The 22,337-nt window shown below is 37.7% G+C and overlaps 2 protein-coding genes across 2 annotated transcripts; both read left to right on the top strand.

Annotated features, from left to right (window-relative positions):
- Positions 1–6,211: 6,211 nt before the first annotated feature.
- Positions 6,212–8,348, top strand: LOC146473694 (uncharacterized). The gene is made up of 3 exons (XM_085117700.1): positions 6,212–6,412; positions 7,155–7,319; positions 8,094–8,348. The coding sequence occupies exons 1-3, from the start codon at positions 6,278–6,280 to the stop codon at positions 8,151–8,153; spliced, it is 360 nt and encodes a 119-aa protein (XP_084973826.1). The 5' UTR covers positions 6,212–6,277; the 3' UTR covers positions 8,154–8,348.
- A 6,176-nt stretch (positions 8,349–14,524) lies between these two features.
- LOC146473693 (uncharacterized) lies at positions 14,525–16,592 on the top strand. Its single transcript, XM_085117701.1, has 3 exons — positions 14,525–14,712; positions 15,519–15,683; positions 16,428–16,592. Exons 1-3 carry the CDS (start codon positions 14,578–14,580, stop codon positions 16,476–16,478), a joined length of 351 nt encoding a protein of 116 aa, XP_084973827.1. The 5' UTR covers positions 14,525–14,577; the 3' UTR covers positions 16,479–16,592.
- Positions 16,593–22,337: the final 5,745 nt, after the last annotated feature.

Raw genomic sequence — 22,337 nt, 5'->3', positions numbered from 1 at the left:
TGATTTTACTTCCAACTAAACGACGGAAAGCACTGAGAAAACAAAACAAACGAATTGATTGCATCCATCAAGAAATAAACCAAATATGGAGGAAAAAACTCTTACAAGTACCAAGAGTCGCTTCAATTTGAGTCACTGATTAACGCTAGTTACGAGAAGTTAATTCTTACTGTACAATCAATCACACAGGTCATGAAGAATAAAGAAGATTATTACAGAAGATTAGATAATGTCTTGATGTTTAAACATATCTATAAAAACTAGGGGTTTGGGTTTCAATGCAAAAGTAATTGCTGGCATTAAAGCTACAGCTGGAAAAAAAATACTGAAAAAAAATATGAAATTAAATAAATTAGGGTGAGAGCCACGTGGAAAGGAAGATAACGGGTGCCATCCGTATTCACAAAACACCTTTTTTATACTGTAAACGTCACAACAATCAAGATTAAAAAAAAAGAGGGTTTTTTCAGTAAGTGACACAGACAGGAGACGGACCAGGGGTCGAACCTAAGACTAGGCCATAGACCTTAAGGTCTTGAGGTCTACTCCTGAAAGGGGCACTCGGATTTGTTTTCCGAGTATAACTGCGTCACTTACTGAATACTAAATACATCATTCTCATTTATTCACCAGGCTTAAGATATTCCATCACCTCTAATTTAGATTATGTTCTTCAGAAATCACTAGCCGCCTTTGAGCAAAACAAACGCATTTTGAAGGATGTTCAGCGTCAACGAGCGAGCGACAATTTAATACTGTGTCGAAATGTTTTCTTTTGTCTCAGTGGCTGAAAAACAATTTGATTCGACGGTTGAATGGATGATCTCAACGGGTGAGTACGGATAAAGAACAATTTACATCACAAGTCGAATTATTTACACCAACGGGCAGAGATTTGGACTCAACGATCAAATTTATTGCCTCAACGGGCGAAGAATACCTTGACTAACCTGCCTCAACGGGCGAAGAATAATGTTAATCTGCTAAAGCTCGGTCAGATCTCTTGCCCACGTGCAATTTTAAGTGACGTCAATACCGAATAATAAAAAAACCAAACAACCGCGCATGCTTCCGATCTTACATCCGACAAATTTGGAATTTTTTCCGCCATTGTAAAAAATAGTATACTACCTCGCTAACACTCGTCAGCAATAAATTATAAACAGTGAGGATACTGTACAGGCCGTTTACGTTAACTTAGTTCAATGTTAGCCGCAAATTTGTATCACAATTACCGCAAGATATGCTACATTAACGCGAGAAAGTTGCTGGAGATGGGAACAGAACTTTCGTCTTTCCAAGCCTTAAAGAGAGTAAGATCAGTTTCAACGTGAAATGTTTGAGTGGGCTAGGGAAGCACAATAACTCTGTAGGCCAATCAAACCAGACCGTGAAATAAACAACAGTAACGTCTCCAGATCTGCAGGTCATTAATAGTAAAAACCAGTTTTTAAAGGTTATAAAATAAAACGGAGCTTCTTATCTTTGTACTCGGTTACCACTGGAAACGTCCAAACGGCTCAAACGAGGCCTGTTACAGGAGCAGGCAGTCCTAGACAATATACTGTTTTCTTAAACAATATCATTCCATGTGTTAGTGGATCTTGCCGATATTTTCAAGTTGTGGACTTTTTTTATGAGAAAGAAAGTTTTGCTGTGCATTTCCTATCGCCTATAACCCTCGTATGCTTTCAATTACGTTGAACGAACTCGAACTTTCTCTGATACCGACTCTCACCCTCAGTGAGTTTCTTTAATTATCACTTTTTTGGATCCCTAATCACGGTCAAGATCTTTCATGGAGTCTCATGGGCTCTCAAATACTTGTATTGTAAATTCTTAGCTTTTTTTTTTTTTTTTTTTTTTTCAGCTGCATGTATTTTGGGTGAGCAGGGATGGCGCAGTGGTGAAAGCACTCGCCTCCCACCAGTGTGACCTGGGTTCGATTCCCAGAATCGGCGTCATATATGGATTGAGTTTGTTGTTGGTTCTCGTCCTGGCTCCGAGAGGTTTTTCTCCGGGTACTCCGGTTTTCCCCTCTCTGCAAAAACCAACGCTTCTAAATTCCAATTCGATCTGGAAAGCGTCCACAACTACGGGTTCTATGCTAAATACATTGACACTTAAAAGGAGTGATCTATTTATTTTGATTTCATTGTTCCTGTTTCACTCAGGCTTAGTTTGTTATTTTTCGTCTTATAAGAAAACTAAAACAAAACCGCCTCAATATTAATTGTGAAAAATTTACCCAGCTAAATTACAAAAAATAAATAGGTAAATTATTCAGTTTGTTCAGCTTTAGCGCTCACAATTTTTTTTTTCGGGCCAAGCAAAGTTTCCTAACATTTATTAAAAACCTTTAACAATTTTGACAAAAAAAAAATAGAAAAAAAAAAAAAAGAAAAGAAAAAATCACCGTCGTGTGCCTACGTTCTCGTGAAAATGTAAATGGTGGTTTCGCGTTTTTGTTTTACAGCGGTCGTCGAAGAAATGTAATAGAGAGTCAGAATAGCGCACCTAAATAGCCACTGTTTTTCTCATTGAACCTTGTTTTTTTACGTTTTCGTTGCCGTCAACGTCGTGTTTGCGGCGGACAACGCTGCCCCACGCACGCTGACGTAAGCTACATCAGACGGCAACTAAACTGATTGGCCGATCCATACAGACCTGCGATTCGGCCCGTTTGTTTCGCCAGTGTAGCCCACTCAAACATTTCACGTGGAAACTGATTTTACTCTCTTTAAAGCTTGGAAAGACGAAAGTTCTGTTCCCATCTCCAGCAACTTTCTTGCGTTGATGTAGCACATCCGGCCTTCGGTATATACATTTGCGGCTAACATTGAACTAAGCTAACGTAAGCAACATGTGCAGTCTCCTTACAGTTCCTAATTTATTGCTGACGAGCGTTAGCGAGGCAGTATACTATGTAAGATCGGAAGCATGTGCAGTTGTTTGGTTTTTTTTTATTATCCGGTGTATCTACGTCTGCGATGACGTCACTTAAAATTGCACGTGGGCAAGAGATCTGACAGAGCTTAACCAGATTTACATTATTCTTCACCCGTTGAGGCAGGTTAGTCAAGGTATTCTTCGCCCGTTGAGGCAATAAATTTGAGCGTTGAGTCCAAATCTCTGCCCGTTGAAGTAAATAATTCGACTTATGAGTCATATTGTTCTTTATCCGTCGATGCGAAAGAAAAATGGCTATCTGCACTTTAAGGCAAAATCTAAGTCGTACTCACCCGTTGAGATCATCCATTCAACCGTCCAATCACATTGTTTTTCAACCATTGAGACAAAAGAAAACATCACGACACAATATTAAATTGTCGCTCGCTCATTGACGCCGAACATCCTTCAAAATGTCTTGCTGAAAGATCTGAAGAACATAATCTTAATTTGATGTGATGGAATATTTTAAGCCTGGTGAATAAATGAGAATGATGTATTATCCAGTAAGTGACACAGGCATACTCGGAAAAAATCCGAGTGCTCCTTTCAGGAGTCAAACATTAGACCATAAGGTCTAAGGCCTAGTCTTAGGTTCGACTCCTGGTCCAACTCCTGCCTGTGTTACTTACTAAAAAATCGTTCATTTTTATAATCTTGATTGTTGTGACATTTACAGCATAAAATAAGTATTTCATAAATACGGATGACACCCGTTATCTTTCATTTCACGTGGCTTTTACCCTACTTTATCTCATTTCATATTGCATTTTCAGTATTTGTTTCCATCTCTAGATTTAATGCCAGCAATCACTTTAACATTGAAACCCAAACCCCTAGTTTTTATGGATATGTTTAATCTAATCTTCGGTAATAATTTTCTTCATATTTCATGACCTGTGTGATTGATTGTACAGTGAGAATTAACTTCTCGTAACTACCGTTAATCAGTGACTCAAAATGAAGTGACCCTTGGTACTTGTAAGTGTTTCTTTCCCCATATTTAGTTCTTGAAGGATGGAAAAAATTCGTTTATTTAAAATCAATTGAAAATCATGATGAGGCGCACGGAAATTCTCCTACGCATTCCACAGGTTAATTTTATCACAAAATGTTCAGACAAATAACCTTTCGAACGAAAGAAATACCGAAAATTTGTCCATCCTAACAATATTATAGTCCCAATATTTTACCCTTCGAAAATTTTCAATTATGTATAATTTAGGTAATTAAAAATGTGCAAAAATACCCACGGAAGATGAATACTCCAGTGATTATATATATTTGAATTTCAATGAAAAGTGAAAGAAAGCCGAGGAAATGTTCCTGTTCTCGGATGTAGGAAATAAGGTTGTCGGGAATATTCCTAGAAGATTACGTTTTTACAACAAAAACTTAAGAAAAGTTGGAAAAATGAATCTTTGCCTTATCAGGTAAGGGTTTACCAGGAAACAGCGGCGAGCGTTCTGAAGTGGTTAGTCTACCCCGATATGATAGTCTATTAACGGGGTATATTTCTTTCGAATTTGAATATCAGTTGCATCGCACATTTTGTTCTCAATGTGTGTTTATTTTGTATTCTATATATGGCTTGGATCCTAAAAAGTATCTTGAAGTTAAAATACGTCTAGTTATATTACTTAATTACCAATTTGTTTAAACCAATCCTCGTCTTTGCCGTCTTTTCCTCTGTGTTCTTTAAGATGCTATCATTTGGAGTAATTATTTGAAAGGCCATTCTAAAGCAATAAAGCAGTCTTCAACTGACTATCGTGGACCCACAACCAAAGTAATTACTTTGACCAATAGCAAAAAGAAAAAAACGTAAACACTACAATGGACCAATCAGGACTCGAAGTCAAATACGTGTAACCGACGCCAAGCGCGGGAAAACGCGTGTGAGCAAGTGACGATCGGGCTTTGGTTTTGTTTCACATTGGTTGAGAAAGTGACGCGAATTTGCTAACAGAAGTAACCAATGACAGGGCGAAACATAGAAAAACGAAAGCAAACGTACGAAAATAATTATCGACACTCGATGGATAACCGGTCTATGGACCAAAAAAATTAAGTGAATTCACACACAAGCAATGGACCTACAAATCACAATATTCAAGAAACTTCATCTCTGTGCTTAAAGAATTAAAAGTTCGTGGTGTGTAAATTGTACATTATAAGATCCCCTTTGAGTAGTACATGAACAGTTAAAACGCTTCACCTTGTACAATGCAATTGAGGTACCTAAATTCGTTTAAAGCCGGTTGCCATTTCTGTTTGTTGGTTGATCAACACTTTTTTAATAACTAAAACTTATTCGCCCAGGGCAAAGTGCATCAATGGATCTGTGATTGAATAGGTGCGAAGTTTTTAATTACAAATCATAATTTTCTTGTTGTCTTTATATTTTAATGAAGTATGGAAACATTAGTGGGGGTATTGTTTTCCTTAATCGTTTGAAAATTTCTTGAAAAAAGCAAATTGAGAAAAAAAAAAAACTATCTCAAAAGAGGTCTAGATGAATATGCTTTGCCATTAATGATCAGAACTGATAGAACATACTAAAAATAAAATTGTTATCCTCTTTTTCGAATAAGATTACATTTAGTTAAACATCTAATGATAAAAATTTAATTTGTCACCTTAACATGTAATTTTACGTTTTATCGCCTTGTACGGTATATATTAAGTTGTCAATTTCATTTCTTTTCACTTGAAAATGATGACATGGAGTCATCGAAACGTAGTATGAAACTTCTTTCGCTAATCCTCTTTTTACCGAAGCAAATATGGAAAGTTTTGAATTTTTAAAACAAAGCTTACTGAAAATAAAAACTCCTTAAAATAAATGAAGCTCAAAAAAGGTTAGGGACTACTAATTTAGAGATGACGTACTGTTTGTGATATTTTCAGGGTGCATGATGGCGCGATTGGAAATGCAAATTAAAATTAAAACTGTGCACATTGAAAAAGGTCCGCAAATGTCAAAATGATTTATCACACTAAAATGATGCATTGTTGGCCATTAGACCTAATGAGGTCGTCAGACGTCATTAGGAAGCCCCTCGTAGCTTGAAAGTTGGCAAATGATCTCGTTTTTTGGAGAAAAATAGAACAACAGGACGAACTGTACCCACGTGCTCACGTGCATGATATATCGTCCCTACCTCTCGACAAAACACCTGCTGCATGTGGTATTTGAAAGCAAATATAAGTGGTGGCCTGTTTTTTTAGAACTGGGACGCTCCAATGACATAGTCTTTAATAACAGTTTGGAAATCTTAAATCACTTACGACTGGCAATAACCTTTTGTTAAAAAAAAAGACCAGAATGTTTCGATCGCGTGTTTTCTGCCTCTTGTCGAGTTTTCTCATTTTAATCGTAACACTTTCGCGAGCGTTTGTTGAAGCCAGCGACGCAGAAAATGAGCATCGCGTGCGTGAGTTTCGAAATCAAGAGCCAGAGGTAGGTTTGTATTGTTACCTTCATTGGTAATTAAGATTTATTTTTTATGGAAGTATAACTCGAGATGGTTTTAAAAAGGTAAGTTGTGTTTGTATATACGTTACTAAGGGTTCACGCATATTGCTGGTGCGTTTAAACGTAATGTTAAAAGTATACTCAACACAGCAAACATTTTAATTATTTACTCAAAGTCCTGTTAGTCGTTTTACAGATATTTCTGTTAGGCAAGCCTTCGTTGGTTGGGGTATTAGAAAGTTAGTTTGACACAAACCATGAGTTTTCAAGTTGTTCAAACAACACTTTAGAGTTTTGCAAAATTGTGAAATTTTGAAGAATTAAATATGATCACACACCGGCTTTATAGTTGATTATTGCAATTAAACAGCAAAACTAAAAATGTGAATTCGAGTAAGGACGAACTAAGTTCTCGTAAGTTAAGAGCTACATTAAAGCTGTACGTAAAAGAACTGGTCCCCATTAATTTTATGGCTTATCTTGGCGATGTTGTGAGTCTTTATTTTAAGGATTTCATTTAAATTTAAATTAACTCAACCTAACGAAAACTGATAGTGTTATGTAGAGTCGAAAAAAACGAAAACTCTTGATACCAGTTATTCAATTAGACCGCCAAATTGTCCCTCATTTCGTATTGCAACTACCAGCTATTTTTAAAGGGTTCTTCTATTGGCACCCATAGGTTTTTTTTTTTTTGCTGAGTTTACTTTGCTTTCCTATCGTTTAGACACTGGCCTCCAGTGATGACGCGCAAAAACAAGAGGAAGGCTGGAATGATGCGCCTAACGCTCTTAGAATCGCAAATCATCAGCGACCCTCGAATGTCGATTCTGGGTGCATCTGTGGAGTTACCTCATTCATTTGCTGTGGAAGAAAGCGAACTTTCCTGATGGTACGTTTTCACGGTTACTTTTGGTTAATTCACTTGAGTCAGTTCATCAAATCTCCATTTAAAATCTTACGTACAATGATGATTTTTACTTGTACATACTTTACAAAGAATCCTTCCGAACCATCTTAGTTAGCTTCTCAAGCTGTATTATGGTTTTTACACTATTTGCCTTTTTTAGATTATTCCACATCTTCGAAAAGGCGTCATCTACGCAAAACAACTGCTTAATTTTGCATCTTAAACTTTCTAAGTACTCTGGTTAGAAAGGCTTAATCGCGTCAGATTTTCTTTTTTATTTGTGACGAAAAATTTGCGTTTTCGTTAATGAAATTTGACGTCCAAGTTTCATAGCATTGGAAATTATAAGTGCTTTTTCTGGGGCACCCGACAAGAATATTCAAGAATATTCTTCAAATGTCGTTTCCAGTTTTTCCAAGATCGTTTTAATCCCTGGCCTTTAAAAGGGATATTTGTGTATCCTAACAAAGCTTGACCTGACATGTTTGGATCCTTTAGCTGAATGCTTAACTCAGAAAATTTTAAGAAGGAGGTCCGTATACTTAGAAATTTTCCAACGTTTGCTTTCGTATTACAGCGGAAAAAGAAATGTCATTTGGTGCAGGAGTAGAATACTCCCATTTACGATTCACTCACTCTAAAAGCGCACCAATTATGGATCAGTTATCTATCATGTTGTGGTCCCAAAATCCTCCATAAATGAAGTCGAACCAGACACACTTTAAGCTGAGTAATTTAAGATTTGTTTTCTTACAGGTAAAGAAAAACCGGAATATGGTAGAAAGGAAGGCTGGCTTCGACGATCAAATATGGTGAACCAAGACTTCGAAAAGAAGAACACCGTTAACGAAGACTAAGATAGTGAAGAAGGACCCGAATTAGTCTGATCTAGTGTATTGTCTTGATATGCGAACAAAAACTCGCACATTGTTAAGAGCTGGGGTTATAGTAACAGAAGCGAAAATGTCAAATTCATGTATTTGAACTACGGTCACTCAGTTTTTAATGGGAATAAAATTCTAAGTGGACAAATGCCTCTGTGTCTGAGTTGTTCATTAAGTAGTTATGTAGTTAAACGGTTACAAATAGCACTTAAGATAGCCTTTTTTCAACGAAGCACAACGAACGTTTCGAATTTTTTGCGAAAACTCACTGAAATAAAATTAAATATCCTTAAACGAAATGTACCTCACATTGGCGGAACAAGGAATCGCGCCCAGCGGGAGCCGCTAATTAATCGTTTATTTCAATAAGCGAAGCCGTACCCACCACGACACAAAGGTATCCATCGCAATTTCAGAACTGTGTCCTTCTCACGGCCAGAACAGGCTCGGGGAAAAGTCGGAGCCAATTAAAAATATTTTCGTACACTGAAAACCTCTTGATGTTGTGGCCGCCATGTTTTATTGGGTAATCATGTCCGTGGCGCTCCTCTTTTCCCAGTATATTTTGGGCTCGCTTTGTCCACCTTTAGTGTTTTGTCCCTCACCTCGGCAGTTTTTGTCAATTTCCCTATTCTAATTGTACAAAAATCGTAATGTGATGCCAGAGATTTTGTTCGAAGGTTACTAAGAAGTCTATGGCCGCCTTTCAACTATGTTGTTGCAATATTCAATTTTCATACCGAAAGAATATAAGCTCAAGATGTAGCAATTTTAATATCCTTATCAATATTTGATTTTTATTTTTAATGTAGTTTTTTCAGAAAAGATATTAAAAATGAAAAGAGAGAATCCATTCTTTTTTTTTTTTAACTTTGATTAAAAAAAAATGTTAGGACGGAACGCGAGGGTTGGAGACAGCAGATCGAGCACGTGAGCTTGGTCCTGTTTTTCTGTTTTGCTCCAAAAAACTTGATCATTTCCCAAACTTCAAGCTAGGAGGGGTGTCCTAATGACGTCTGACGACCTTTGCGAACTGCTTTTCTGACGTTCTCGTTGCCGTCATGAAAGATGATCAAAGATAAAAAATGATCAAAGACAAAATGGTCTGTTTTTTGAGCAAGTTGTTCCCGATAGAATAACAAGTAATTCAAGGACAACGTTTATATCAATTCATTCAATTGACAAAATGCAATAGAGCAACAGAGGGAGCACAGTGAGACGAATGTGATGCTGAAATCGGGCCTTGAAAAATTGATTATGCATTCAACAAATAGATTTCATTTTGCCGTGCGCCTGTACTATAATAACTACAGATGACGTCATAACGTGGTACAAAGAAGTACGCTACGAGCCGCAGGCGAGTGGCGTGTCCTCGAGTTTTCTTGTCTGTAAAGCGAACCAGCCGTGAACTGCTACTTAAAATAGTTCGCGGGAAAAAAATACAGGGAAATGTATGGAAAGTTCAAAACACGACTGGACGCTTTCTGGCACAGCTACATCCCTCCAATTTTTTCCTTAAAATCCTTTTCCTAATGCCAAAAGTTTCCGATTCATGAATTTTTCAGAAGCGATGCTTTATGAAAATTATTTGACATCAGATTTCCATACAAACACTGTTATTTCAAGTCTGTTTGCCTACTCGTCAAAATGGCGCCGAAAACCCTGATAAGGCCTATTGGCGTGGGAAGTACAATACTGCAATAACTCTGTAGGCCCACGAGGGAATCATACCGGACCGTGAAATAGACAACAGTACCTTCCCCAGATCTCCACGTCATTAGAAAAACATTTTGCCTCAGTAGCACATATCAAACAATACGCTACCAGCAAATGGACATCACAAATGAAAGAGCATGACAAACCTGGTAATTAGGGTGGATATCAGTGTGATATGTTGAACGTTCTCGGAGAAATTGGCTTTCAAATTAAAAACTGTGAAATTTATAAAGAATGTAAGGCTGGGTGGTAACTCCGCCATATATTCTTTGTAAAGTCTTGACACTTCAAAAGCTATTTTCTCAAAAAACTTTTCAACATATCATAGTCAGATTTTCCTAGAGTACTAAGGTTTCCAAACTCTTTCAATTTGTATAGTGTGTTTATTTGTAGCTAGTTTTTTTCCTTTATGCTAATGTAGGCTAATGAGGCTTTCAAATACGTTGAAACAACTCGAGCTTTCTCTGGTGGTGACCCTCTCACCCTCAGTGAGGGTCTTTTATTATCGCTCTCTTAGGATCCCTGATCACAGTCAAGATCTTTCATGGAGTCTCATGGGCTCTCAAAGACATGTATTGTAAATTCTTAGCTTGTTATTTTTTTCCAACTGCGTGTATTTTGGGTGAGCAGGGATGGCGCAGTGGTGAAAGCACTCCCTTCCAACCAGTGTGACCTGGGTTCGATTCCCGGAATCGGCGTCATATATGGATTGAGTTTGTTGTTGGTTCTCGTCCTGGCCCCGAGAGGTTTTTCTCCGGGTACTCCGGTTCGATCTGGAAATTGTCCACGATTAGTGTTCTGCGCTAATTCATTGACACGTAAATGAAGTGATTTATTTATTTTTATTTCATTGTTCCCGTTTCACTCAGACTTAATTTGTTATTTTTCGTCTTATAAAAAAACTGGAGCATACCACCTAAATTGTGAAAAATTTACCCAGCTAAAATACAAATAATAAATAGGTAAATTATTAAGTTCGTTCAGCTCTAGCGCTCACTTTTTTTGGGGGGAGGGGGGGGGGGGGCAAGCAAAGTTTCCTAAAATTTATTAAAAACCTTTAACAATTTTGACAAAAAATAGAAAAAAAAAAAGAAAGAAAAAATCACCGTCGTGTGGCCACGTCCTCGTTAAAATGTAATTGGTCGATTCACGTTTTTGTTTTCCAGCAATTATCGAAGAAATGTAATAGTTTGTCAGTATAGCGCACGTAAAGAGCCACTGTTTTTCTCATTGAACCTTATTTTTTTACGTTTTCGTTGCGGTCAACGTCGCGTTTGCGACAGACAACACTGCCCCACGCACGCTGACGTAAGCTACATCAGACGGCAACTAAAGTGATTGGTCAATCCATACAGACCTGCAATTCGGCCCATTTGTTTTGCGAGTGTAGCCCACTCAAACATGTCACCTGGAAACTGATCTTACTATCTTTAAGGCTTGGAAAGACGAAAGTTCTGTTCCCATCTCCAGCAACTTTCTCGCGTTAATGTAGCATATCCTTCGGTAATTGTGATATACATTTGCGGCTAACATTGAACTAAGCTAACGCAAGCAACATGTACAGTCTCTCACTGTTTATAATTTATTGCTGACGAATGTTAGCGAGGTAGTATACTATTTTTTATAATGGCGGAAAAAATTTCAAATTTGTCGGATGTAAGATCGGAAGCATGCGTGGTTGTTTGGTTTTTATATTATCCGGTATATCTACGCCTGGAATAACGTCTCTTAAAATTGCACGTGGGCAAGAGATCTGACAGAGCTTAACCAGATTTACATTGTTCTTCGCCCGTTGAAGCAGGTTTGTCAAGGAATTCGTCGCCCGTTGAGGCAAAAAATTTGAGCGTTGAGTCCAAATCTCTGTCCGTTGGTGTAAATAACTCGACTTGATGCAAATTGTTCTTTATCCGTCTGAGGCGTAAGAAAAATGGCTATCTGCTTTGCCCTTTGAGGCAAAATCTAAGTCGGTCTCACCCGTTGAGATCATCCATTCAACCCTCGAATCAAATTGATTTTCAGTTATTGAGACAAAAGAAAACATTTCGACACAGTATTAAATTGTCGCTCGCTCGTTGACGCTGAACATCCTTCAAAATGCGTTTGTTTTGTTGAAAGGCGGCTAGTGATTTCTGAAGAACATTATCTTAATTAGAGGTGATGGACTATCTTAAGACTGGTGAATAAATGAGAACGATGCATTCAGTATTCTGTAAGTGACACAGGCATACTCGAAAAATAAATCTGAGTGCTCCTTTCGGGAGCAGAACCTAAGACCTATGGTCTATGGCCTAGTCTTAGGTTCGACCCTTGGTCCAGCTCCTGCCTGTGTCACTTAAAATCTTAAAATCTTTCATTTTTTCAATCTTGATTATTGTGACGTTTACAGCATAAAATAGGTGTTTTGCGAATATGGATGACACCCGTTATCTTTCTTTTCACGTGGTTCTCACCCTAATTTATTTCATTTCATATTGTATTTTCAGTATTTTTTTCCAGCTGTAGCTTCAATGCCAGCAATTACTTTTACTTTGAAACCCAAACACCTAGTTTATATGGATATGTTTAAACATCAAGTCATTATCTAATTATCGGTAATAATTTTCTTTTTTTTTCATGACCTGTGTGATTGATTGTACTAGCGTTAATCAGTGACTCAAATTGAAACGACTCTTGAACTTGTAAGAGATTCCCCCCCCCCCCCCCCCCCATATTTGGTTTAGTTCTTGATGGATGCAATCAATTCGTTTATTTTGTTTCCTCAATGCTTTCCGTCGTTTAGTTGGAAGTACAGTAGGACCCCGGTAACTCGGACTCGGATAACTCGAACTCCCCCGCTAACTCGAACTAAATTTATTTTCGCTTGATCAAAATTTACCCCGATAACTCGAATTTCTGGTTCTTATAACTCGCCACGGATGCCCATTGAGATATCCCATTAGTTTTTCTTATAGTGTGATCGAATTCTAACACTAGACTGGACTACGCAAAAGGGAACATAAATTGAGTGTATTAAATAAACTAAGTTACATTCACAGTATTGCATTGTCGTAAGAATGCATAATCGTTGCAATTGTTTTGTCGTGAAATAAGTTTAATTTGCACTGTATTGTATACCAAAGTGCAGAAAATAAATGAACTATTAATTATCAACCTGGGAAATTAAATATTTTAATCGACCCCGATAACTCGAAACCCCGCTAACTCAAACAGTTTTTCGTTTCCCTTCAGAGTTCGAGTTACCGGGGTTTTACTGCAAATTCAATCGAAAACCATGATGAGGCGCACGGACTGACTATCGTAGAACCACAACCAAAGTAATTACTTTGACCAATAGCAAAAAAAAGAAAAACACGTAAACACTACAATGGACCAATCAGGACTCGAAGTCAAATACGTGTAACCGGGAAAACGCGTGCGAGTAAGTGACGATCGGGTTTTGGTTTTGTCTCTCATTGGTTGAGAACGTGACGCGAATTTGCTAACAGAAGTAACCAATGACAGGGCGAAGTATAGCAAAAGAGAAGCAAACGTGAAATTATTTTCGACACTCGATGGATAACCGGTCTTTGGACCAAAAATAGTAAGTGAATTTATACACAAGCAATGGACGTTTTACAAATCACAATATTCAACAGACTTCATTTCTGTGATTAAAGAATTAAAAGTTCGTGGTGTGTATATTGACATTATAAGATCCCTTTGAGTAGTACAGTAAAAACGCTCCACCTTGTACAATGTAATTGAGGTACCTAAATTCGTTTCATGCTGGTTGTCATTTCTGTTTGTTGGTTGATCAACGCTTTTTTAATAACTAAAACTTATTCGCCCAGGGCAAAGTCCATCAATGGACCTGTGATTGAATGGGTGCGAAGTTTTTAATTACATGCCACAATTTTCTTGTTGTCTTTATATTTCAACGAAGTAGGGTACCATTAGCCAGGGTATAGTTTTCCTTTATCGTATAAACATTTCTTGAAAAATGAAAATTGAAAAAAAACTACCCCAAAAGAGGTCTAGCTAGATGAATATGCTTCGCCATCAATGATCAGAAATGGCACATACTAAAAAGTAAATTGTTATCCTCTTTTTCCCGAAGCGGATATGGAAAGTTTTGAATTTTTTTTAGAAAAGCTAACAAAAATATACACTTCTTCAAACAAATGAATCTCAAAAAAGGTAAGGGATCACTAATTTAGAAATGACGTACTATTTGTGATATTATCAGGGTTCATGATGACACCATTGGAAAAGTAAATTGAAATTAAAACTGTGCGCATTAAAAAAGGTCCGCAAATGTCAAAATGATTCATCGCACTAAAATGGTGCATTGTTGGCCATTAGACCTAATTGGGTCGCTAGACGTCATTAGGAAGCCCCTCATAGCTTGAAAGTTGGCAAATGATCACGTTTTCTGGAGAAAAATAGAACAACAGGACGAACTGTACCCACGTGCTCACGTGCATGATATATCGTCCCTACCTCTCTGACAAAACATCTGCTGCATATGGTATTTGAAAGCAAGTATAAATGGTGGGCTGTTTTTCAGAACTGGAACACTCTAATGAAATAGTCTTCAGTTACAGTTTTGAAATCTTAAATCGCTTACAACTGGCAATAAGCTTTTGTTAAAAAAAACTAGAATGTTTCAATTGCGTAGTTTCTGCCTCTTGTCGAGTTTTCTTATTTTTAACGTAACACTTTCGCGAGCGTTTGTTGAAGCCAGCGACGAACAAAATGAGCACCACGTGCGTGAGTTTCTAAATCAAGAGCCAGAGGTAGGTTTGTATTCTAGCCTTCATTGGTAATTAAGGTTTATTTTAAATGGAATTATAACTCAAGATGGTTTTAAAAAGGTAACTTGCTTTTTCTCAGTTTTATATATATATACGTTTCTCCGGGTTTGCTCATGTTGCTGGCGCGTTTAAACCCAATGATAAAATTATACGTAACTCAGCAAACATTTTAAACCTTCACTCAAAGTGTTCTTAATCGTTTTGTTGATATTTCTGTCAGGCAAGCCTTCGTTGGTTGGGATATTTAAAAGTTAGTTTGACACAAATTCAGAGTTTTCAAGTTGTTCAAACAACACTTTGAATTTTTGCAAAATAGTGAAATTATGTAATTATGTAGAATTAAATATGTACACACACTTGTTATATGCTTATTGTACAAAATGTAACTCTTAGTATTTAAGGTCTGCTCTCGTAGGTAGTGTTTTGTAGTTAATAATTGCAATTAAACAGCAAGAACTAAGAACGCAATTTTGAGTAAAGAATTATTGAACTAAGCTCTCGTAATCCAAGAGCTACATTAAAGCTTTATATAAAAAGAAATGTTCCACATCACTTTTATGGCTTATCTACACTGTTTTCAGTCTTTTTGATTTCCGAATTTCATTTGCCAAAAAGTCAGGAATCCAAATTGTCTAAACCTGAAGAAAACTATTGATACCAGTTATTCAGTTAGAACGCCAAATTGTCCCTTACTACATATTGCAACTACAAATTATTTAAAAAGGGTGCTTCTGTTGGCACCCAATTTTTTTTTTTCGCTGAGTTTACTTTGCTCTCCTATCGTTCAGACACTGGCCTCAGGTGATGACGAGCTAAAACAAGAGGAAGACGGGAATGATGCGTCTACTGCTCTTAAAATCGCAAATCATCAGCGACCCTCTAATGTCGCTTCTGGGTGCATTTGCGGGGTTACCTCATTCACTTGCTGTGGAAGGAAGCGAACTTTCCAGATGGTAAGTTTTATTCTCCTAACTCAGTCAGTTGATCAAATCCTTATTTATAATCTAACATACGATGATGATTTATACATGTACTTACTAGACAGCTTCCTGAACTGTATTATGGACTGGTCTCTACATTGTTTTTGTTTTTTTCAGATTATTGCACCTCTTTGTAAAGTCGTCTTCTGCGCAAAACAGCTGCTTAAGTTTGCAAACTCTTAAACTCTCTCAGTATTCTCATTCGAAAGGTTTAATCGGTTCAGATTTTCTTATTTACTAGTAAAGAAAACTTTCGTGTTTTCTAATGGAATTTGACGTCCAAGTGTCATAACACTGGAAACTATAAGTGCTTTTTCTGGGGCACCGAACGAGAATATTTACCACAAATATTCCAAATGTCGTTTCCAGGCTTTCCAGGATCGTTTTAATTCCTAGCCTTTTAAATGGATATTTGTGTATCCTAACACAGCTGGACCTGATTTGTTTGGATTATTTAGCGTAATGGTTAAATTACAGAAAATTTTAATTTGCACATTCATATCCTTAGAATTTCCAGTTTCCAAATTACGTCAAAGAACGAAATGTCATGTAGTGAATAGAATACTGCCATTTAGTATTCACCCACCCTACAAGCGCACCAATTATGGATCAGTCATCTATCATGTTGTGGTACCAAAATCCTCCACCAACAAAGGCGAACCAGACACAGTTCAAGCTGAGTCATTTGACTGAGTTATAATAAATATATTTTTACAGGTAAAGAAAAACCAGAATATGCTGGAGAGGAAGGCTGGCTTCGACGATTAGATGTGGTGAGCCAAAGACTACGAAGAGAAGAACACCATTAATGAAGTGTAAGATAATAAATCGAAGAGGGACCGGAATTACACGGTCTGATCTAGTGTATTTGTTGTGGTTCAATTTTATCCTTGGTTTAAATTTTATTTCCCTTTGTTTTGGGGTATGGTAATGTATGATAATGAGTTCAAAACAATGGGAAATAAAAATTAAACCAAGGATAAAATTGAACCACAACATATTGTCTTGAGTTGCGAACATAAACTCGCACATTGTTAAGAGCTTGGGTTATTGTAAAAGAAGCGAAAATGTGAAATTCATGTATTTGAACTACAGTCACTTGTTTCAATATTTATGGGAATAAAATAATTCTAAGTGAAAAAAAAATACCTTTGTGTTGAGTTGTTAATTAAGTAGCTATGTAGTTAAACGGTTACAAATATCACTTACTTTAGCCTTTTTTCAACGAAGCACAACCAACATTTCGAATTTTTGCGAAAACTCACTGAAATAAAATTAAATATCCTTAAAAGATATGTACTGCTGCATCTGGAAATCAGGCCCAGCGAGGCCGTCGGCCCACCACGAGACAGACGTATTCATCTCCACTTCTTAACTGTGTCCTTCTCACGGCCAGAATAGGCTCGCAAAAAAGTTAGTCACTTAAAATCTTTTCGTACACTGAAAACCTCTTGATGTTGTAGCCGCCATGTTTTACTGGGTTATCAGGTCCGTGATAACTTGACACCCCTCCTATCCCAGTGTATTTTGGGCTCGCTTTGTCTACCTTTAGTGTTTTGTTCCTCTCCTCAGCAGTTTTTGTCAATTTCCCCATTTTCATTATACAAAAATGGTAGCTTCCAAAGTTTTTGTTCGAAGGTTACTGAGAAAACTATGACCGCCTTTCAACTATGTTGTTCGTTCTCAAACGAAAATTGAAACTTTGCCATGCAATATTCAATTTTCATACCAAATGAATATAAGCTTAAGATGCAGCAATTTTGATAACCTTATCAATATTTGATTTTTATTTTCAATTTAGTTTCCCAGCAAAGATATTAAAAATGAAAAGAGAGAATCCATTCATTTTTTTTTTCTTTTGATTTTGATAAAAAAAAATTGTTTCGACGGAACGCCCAAGGACGCTGCAGAGTTAAGAGACAATCGATCGGGTTCGTGAGCACGTGGGTACAGCTGGTCTGTATGGATTGACCAATCAGTTTAGTTGTGGTCTGATGCAGCTTACGTCAGCGTGCGTGGGGTAGTGTTTTTTGTCGCAAACACGACGTTGGCGGGAAGCAGAACGTAAAAAATAAGGTTTAATGAGAAAAACAGTGGTTCTTTAAAAATTACGTGCGCTATACTGACTTTCTATTGCATTTCTTTGACGACCGCTGTAAAATAAAAACGTGAAACGACCATTTACTTTTTAACGAGAACGTGGGCACACGACGGTGATTTTTTTTCTTTCTCTTTTTTTCTTTTTTTTTTTTTTTTTGTCAGAATTATAAAAGGTTTTAAATAAATTTTAGGAAACTTTGCTCGGCCAAACGAAAAAATCTCAGTGCTAGAGCTGAACGAACTGAATAATTTACCTATTTTTTTGTAATTTAGGTTGGTAAATTTTTCACAATTTAGATGATGTTCTCTAGTTTTCTTACAAGATGAAAAATACCAAACCAAGCCTGAGTGAAACTGGAACAACGAAATAAAAATAAATAAACCACTTTATTTTAAGTGTCATTGTATTTAGCGTAGAGCACTAATTTGGGAATTGGAACTTAGAAATGTTGGTTTTTGAGTAGAGGGGCAAACTAGAGTATATATCGACACCGAGTCCGGGAATCGAACCCGTGCCACATTGGTGAGAGACGAGTACTCTCACCACTGCGTCATCCCTGCTCACCCAAATGAAAAAATTGTCAAGCTAAGAATTTACAATACATGTATTTGAGAGCCCATGAGACTCCATGAAAGATCTTAACCGTGATTAGGGATCTAAGAAAGTGATAATTAAAGAAACTCACTGAGGGTGAGAAAGTTCGAGTTGGTTCAACGTACTCGAAAGCGTACGAGGGTTATAAGCGATAAGACAGCAATTTTTTCTTTCTAACCTGGCCCCAGGGTTAGGAAAAGCAGATTTTGGATAAAAAAACAGTCGATTTCCACAACTTCCAAATATCGGCAAGATCCACTAACACATGCAAATGATATTGCTTAAGAAAACAGTATATTGTCTAGGACTGTCTACCCCTGTAACAGGCCTCGTTTAAGCCGTTTGGACGTTTCCAGTGGTAACTGGGTACAAAGACAATAAGCTTCATTTTATTTCATAACCTTTAAAAACTGGTTTTGACTGTTACAGTGCGACGCGCCTTACCGTGGCCACCCAACAAACCTTTTTTTTTACAAGTTAGCCAATCAGGATACGCGAATTTGATTAACGGTCACGCCTCCAACAGGCAAGTGACGCAACAACGAATTATTGCAAACATGTCGTTTTGTATTTTACGCGCATCGCACTGTAAAAGAAACAGTACTAGTAGAATTCTAACCTCAAAATCACTTTTCCTTGCACACCTGCAACTGTATATCTAATAGGTGGATCTTTGTTGACATGTTTACCCTCATTAATAATACTTATCAGCACTGAGACACACGTACCATCCCCGTGGTATGGCCAATACCGTACGCATGCGCACAACCATGTCACCTGGGCAGTGGCAGCCATGGACAGCTGTTTCGCCCTTATTGGGGCTCATCAGCATGGCATAGCCGTCGGGTCAAGGAGCGGGAGTAAACCCGCGTATCGGAGACCCTTTCATGCCCAGGCGAGTGCATAGCACTCCTTTAAGCGCCATCTCCACCGTAGGCAAGTGATAGCTGTTGGTTGGGAACCGCAAAACAGTTCTCCCACGGCAATGCGTATGGGGATGGGATCACTTACAGACCTGTGTGCTCAAAATAAATTGTAAACAATACTTACGGTGGAGCTGGCGCTTAAAGGAGTGCTATGCACTCGCCTTGGCAGTAAAGGGTCACCGATACGGAGGTTTACTCCCGCCCCTTGACCCGACGGCTATGCCATGCTGATGAGCCCCAATAAGGGCGAAACAGGTGTCCATGGCTGCCACTGCCTGGGTGATATGGTTGTGTGCATGCGTACGGTATTGGCCTGTTTGGCCATACCACGGGGATGGTACGTGTGTCTCAGTGCTGATAAGTGTTGTTTACCGGCTCATTAGCCTACTTTAGCATAAAGGAAAACAACTAGCTTTTAAAATCGCCGATATCTGGCATGTCAGATATCGGCGATTAAATTCGCCGGCATTTGCCAAGTGTGCCCGTTCCCGCGATTTTCTGCGCTCATCGCTGCAAATCGCCAGTAAAGTCAACTAATCAGGTTGGGCGATTTTATCACATGACTTTTCAAAACACTCCTCGATGGAGCCCGAGAACAAGGTTGAAGTGCCACATCGTCGTGATTTCATCGTTCACGTGTCTTAAAGTTTCCATGTAAGCAATTATTAACAGGCATAATCTTTTCGGATTTTTGATTTCTTGTTTTCGTCGTTTAATGAAAAAAAGTCATCATCGTTAAGTTTACAGTTTTACATTTTATTGTCGTTCGTTGTTGAATTTGTCAACAATGACGAATTCCAGGTTAAGAGAATGGAGAAATCCAAGATTGTGGCTGATGAGAACTAATGACATAATCACTATATCGCATAAAGTGGTGTTTACGTCATGAGTTTTTAAGGGTGACCATCTTGCATCTGACATCATGCATTTCTTTATTTTTCATTAACGTTTGAAACCACCGAGCTTGACCAAATCAAAAACAAACTTAAAACTGATAACTGATATGAAAATGAAAATTAAAGCTATTTCGTCATCATTTGCTGCCATGTCACATAAATTTGTTCCCAGATTAACTCTAGAAAACGTCGCAAACTTGGTGGGTTTTGCTTCCATGCTTAAAATGTTCAAGTTGCGTGTGGGGGGATTTCCCCCCTCTCCCCTTCCCTTCCCTCCCCACCCTTCATTCACGGCAAAGAAAGGTTTTATCACAATTTAATTCGTTCTCTTCACTGGGTGCGCAAAGGATTACACTAACTCGCAGATAGCTGTTACTATTAGCGGCGGGTTAGTTAGATCACTATGTTTCCGACAAATTAACAGGCAGTGTTCACTAAGCCCAGTTGCATATTCTTTGGTTCTTTTGTCACTATTGTCGTTAGCAGTTTTAACTAGTTCTAAACATGTATTTGAAATCCAACCCTGTACGGCCGATGACAGTAGAAACTGCCGGAACATTTCTTCAAAACTGAAAAAAAGTTTCTTTTTACTTTTCTTAGAATTGTCACTTTATAGATACTTCTCTCACACTATAAAAAACATTTATATTATCCTTTATTATTGCTACTGTTCTTAACGCTATACAAGGTGATTCTACCTTCTGAATACCTGGATTAAACCACCATTTAAATTAAAGCTATGGGATAGATTTCTCTATTGTGTTGGGCCTCGTTGTCTCTTCCTTTTTAACGGCTTTTTACAAGATGTACATTTTAAGTGCGAGAGTACCCATCAACAATTTAATTAAGCAACATTTTGGTTGGGTGTCACCTGGAAACGTACTACATGACCTCGTCGCTCTCATTGCAGTATTTCCGGCAAGCCAATGTAACCTCCGAAGAAACAATAACGGCATTCTCTTTTCCCACTCGGAAAGATCGACCGAGCGTTCTCGTGTGCGGTTCCAAAGCTATGGAACGAACTGCCACTCGGGCTGTGAGGTTCAACTTCCGTTGACATTTTTAAATCAAAGCTTAAAACATCACTCATTTACATAGTCCACGTACCTTTCATATTTTTAATGTTTTAATTTAGTCTTAAATAGTTTTTTTAAGTTAATTGTCGTTATTCTTAGATCTTACAACGTAGGGTTTACTTTTAATTGCTAGCTTTTTAACTAAGTTTCCCTTCAATCCTGTAAAGCGCATTCGACTATCTATAAGGAGACTGCGCCAAAAATACTTTATTATTATTATTATTATTATTATTATTATTGCTATTAATATTATTATTAATTGGCATTATAATTAAGGCAATTTCAAACTCCAAGCCATTGTTTAACTGGACAAGAACTCTATGTTGCAATTTACGAATTTGGAATTCAGTCTTCAATTTAACAACAATTAGTTCGTGCCACATAACATGAATCACCAGGAATTACCAATAAAACGAGGAATTTTCTTATAAACCTTGTTATGAATCACTGTTATATATATAGACATACAGGATTAATCTGAGGTCACTCACCTTAATATACAATGAATAAAGACGTTTGGTTTGCTGGCACAATTTTTTTGCAACAATAGTTTACAGTTAGGTTTTTGTAACCAAAAATTCAATGTCTCAATTGTTCCTCGTTCCCAATCTTTCCTTCGCCGGACATTACCTTCTGGGGAACGACATTGTTCGAATATATACCTGCGCCAGATTTTGTCTTCCGTTTCATTCTCGGCTTCCGAATGATAACAAGGAGTTTAAGAAGCCACTCTGGCGACGGCGACGAAAACGTCACGAAACTATAGGATTTGATGAGAAAAACAAAGGCCCTGCACGTGCGTTTTGAATTTTGGTACATTTCTTCTCTGCACTCGGCCAAACAACAGCATGAAATGACCACATTCAATGTTTTGTGGAGAGCGCAAGCACATGAGGGTAAATTTTTCATTCGCTGTCTCAACTTGAACGCCGTTCCCACCCGTTCTGTTACTGGATAGTTCAGCCGCATTGTACTGAATTTGAACGAATTTGGAATAATCGCGAAGTTGTACAAGTAAACACGAACTTTTATTT

The sequence above is a fragment of the Pavona decussata genome, unplaced genomic scaffold, assembly GCF_977016875.1.
Source record: "Pavona decussata unplaced genomic scaffold, jaPavDecu1.1 SCAFFOLD_92, whole genome shotgun sequence".
NCBI lineage: Eukaryota > Metazoa > Cnidaria > Anthozoa > Scleractinia > Agariciidae > Pavona > Pavona decussata.
The sequence above is the reverse complement of the archived record's forward strand: the minus strand, read 5'-3'. Positions and strand labels throughout refer to the sequence as shown.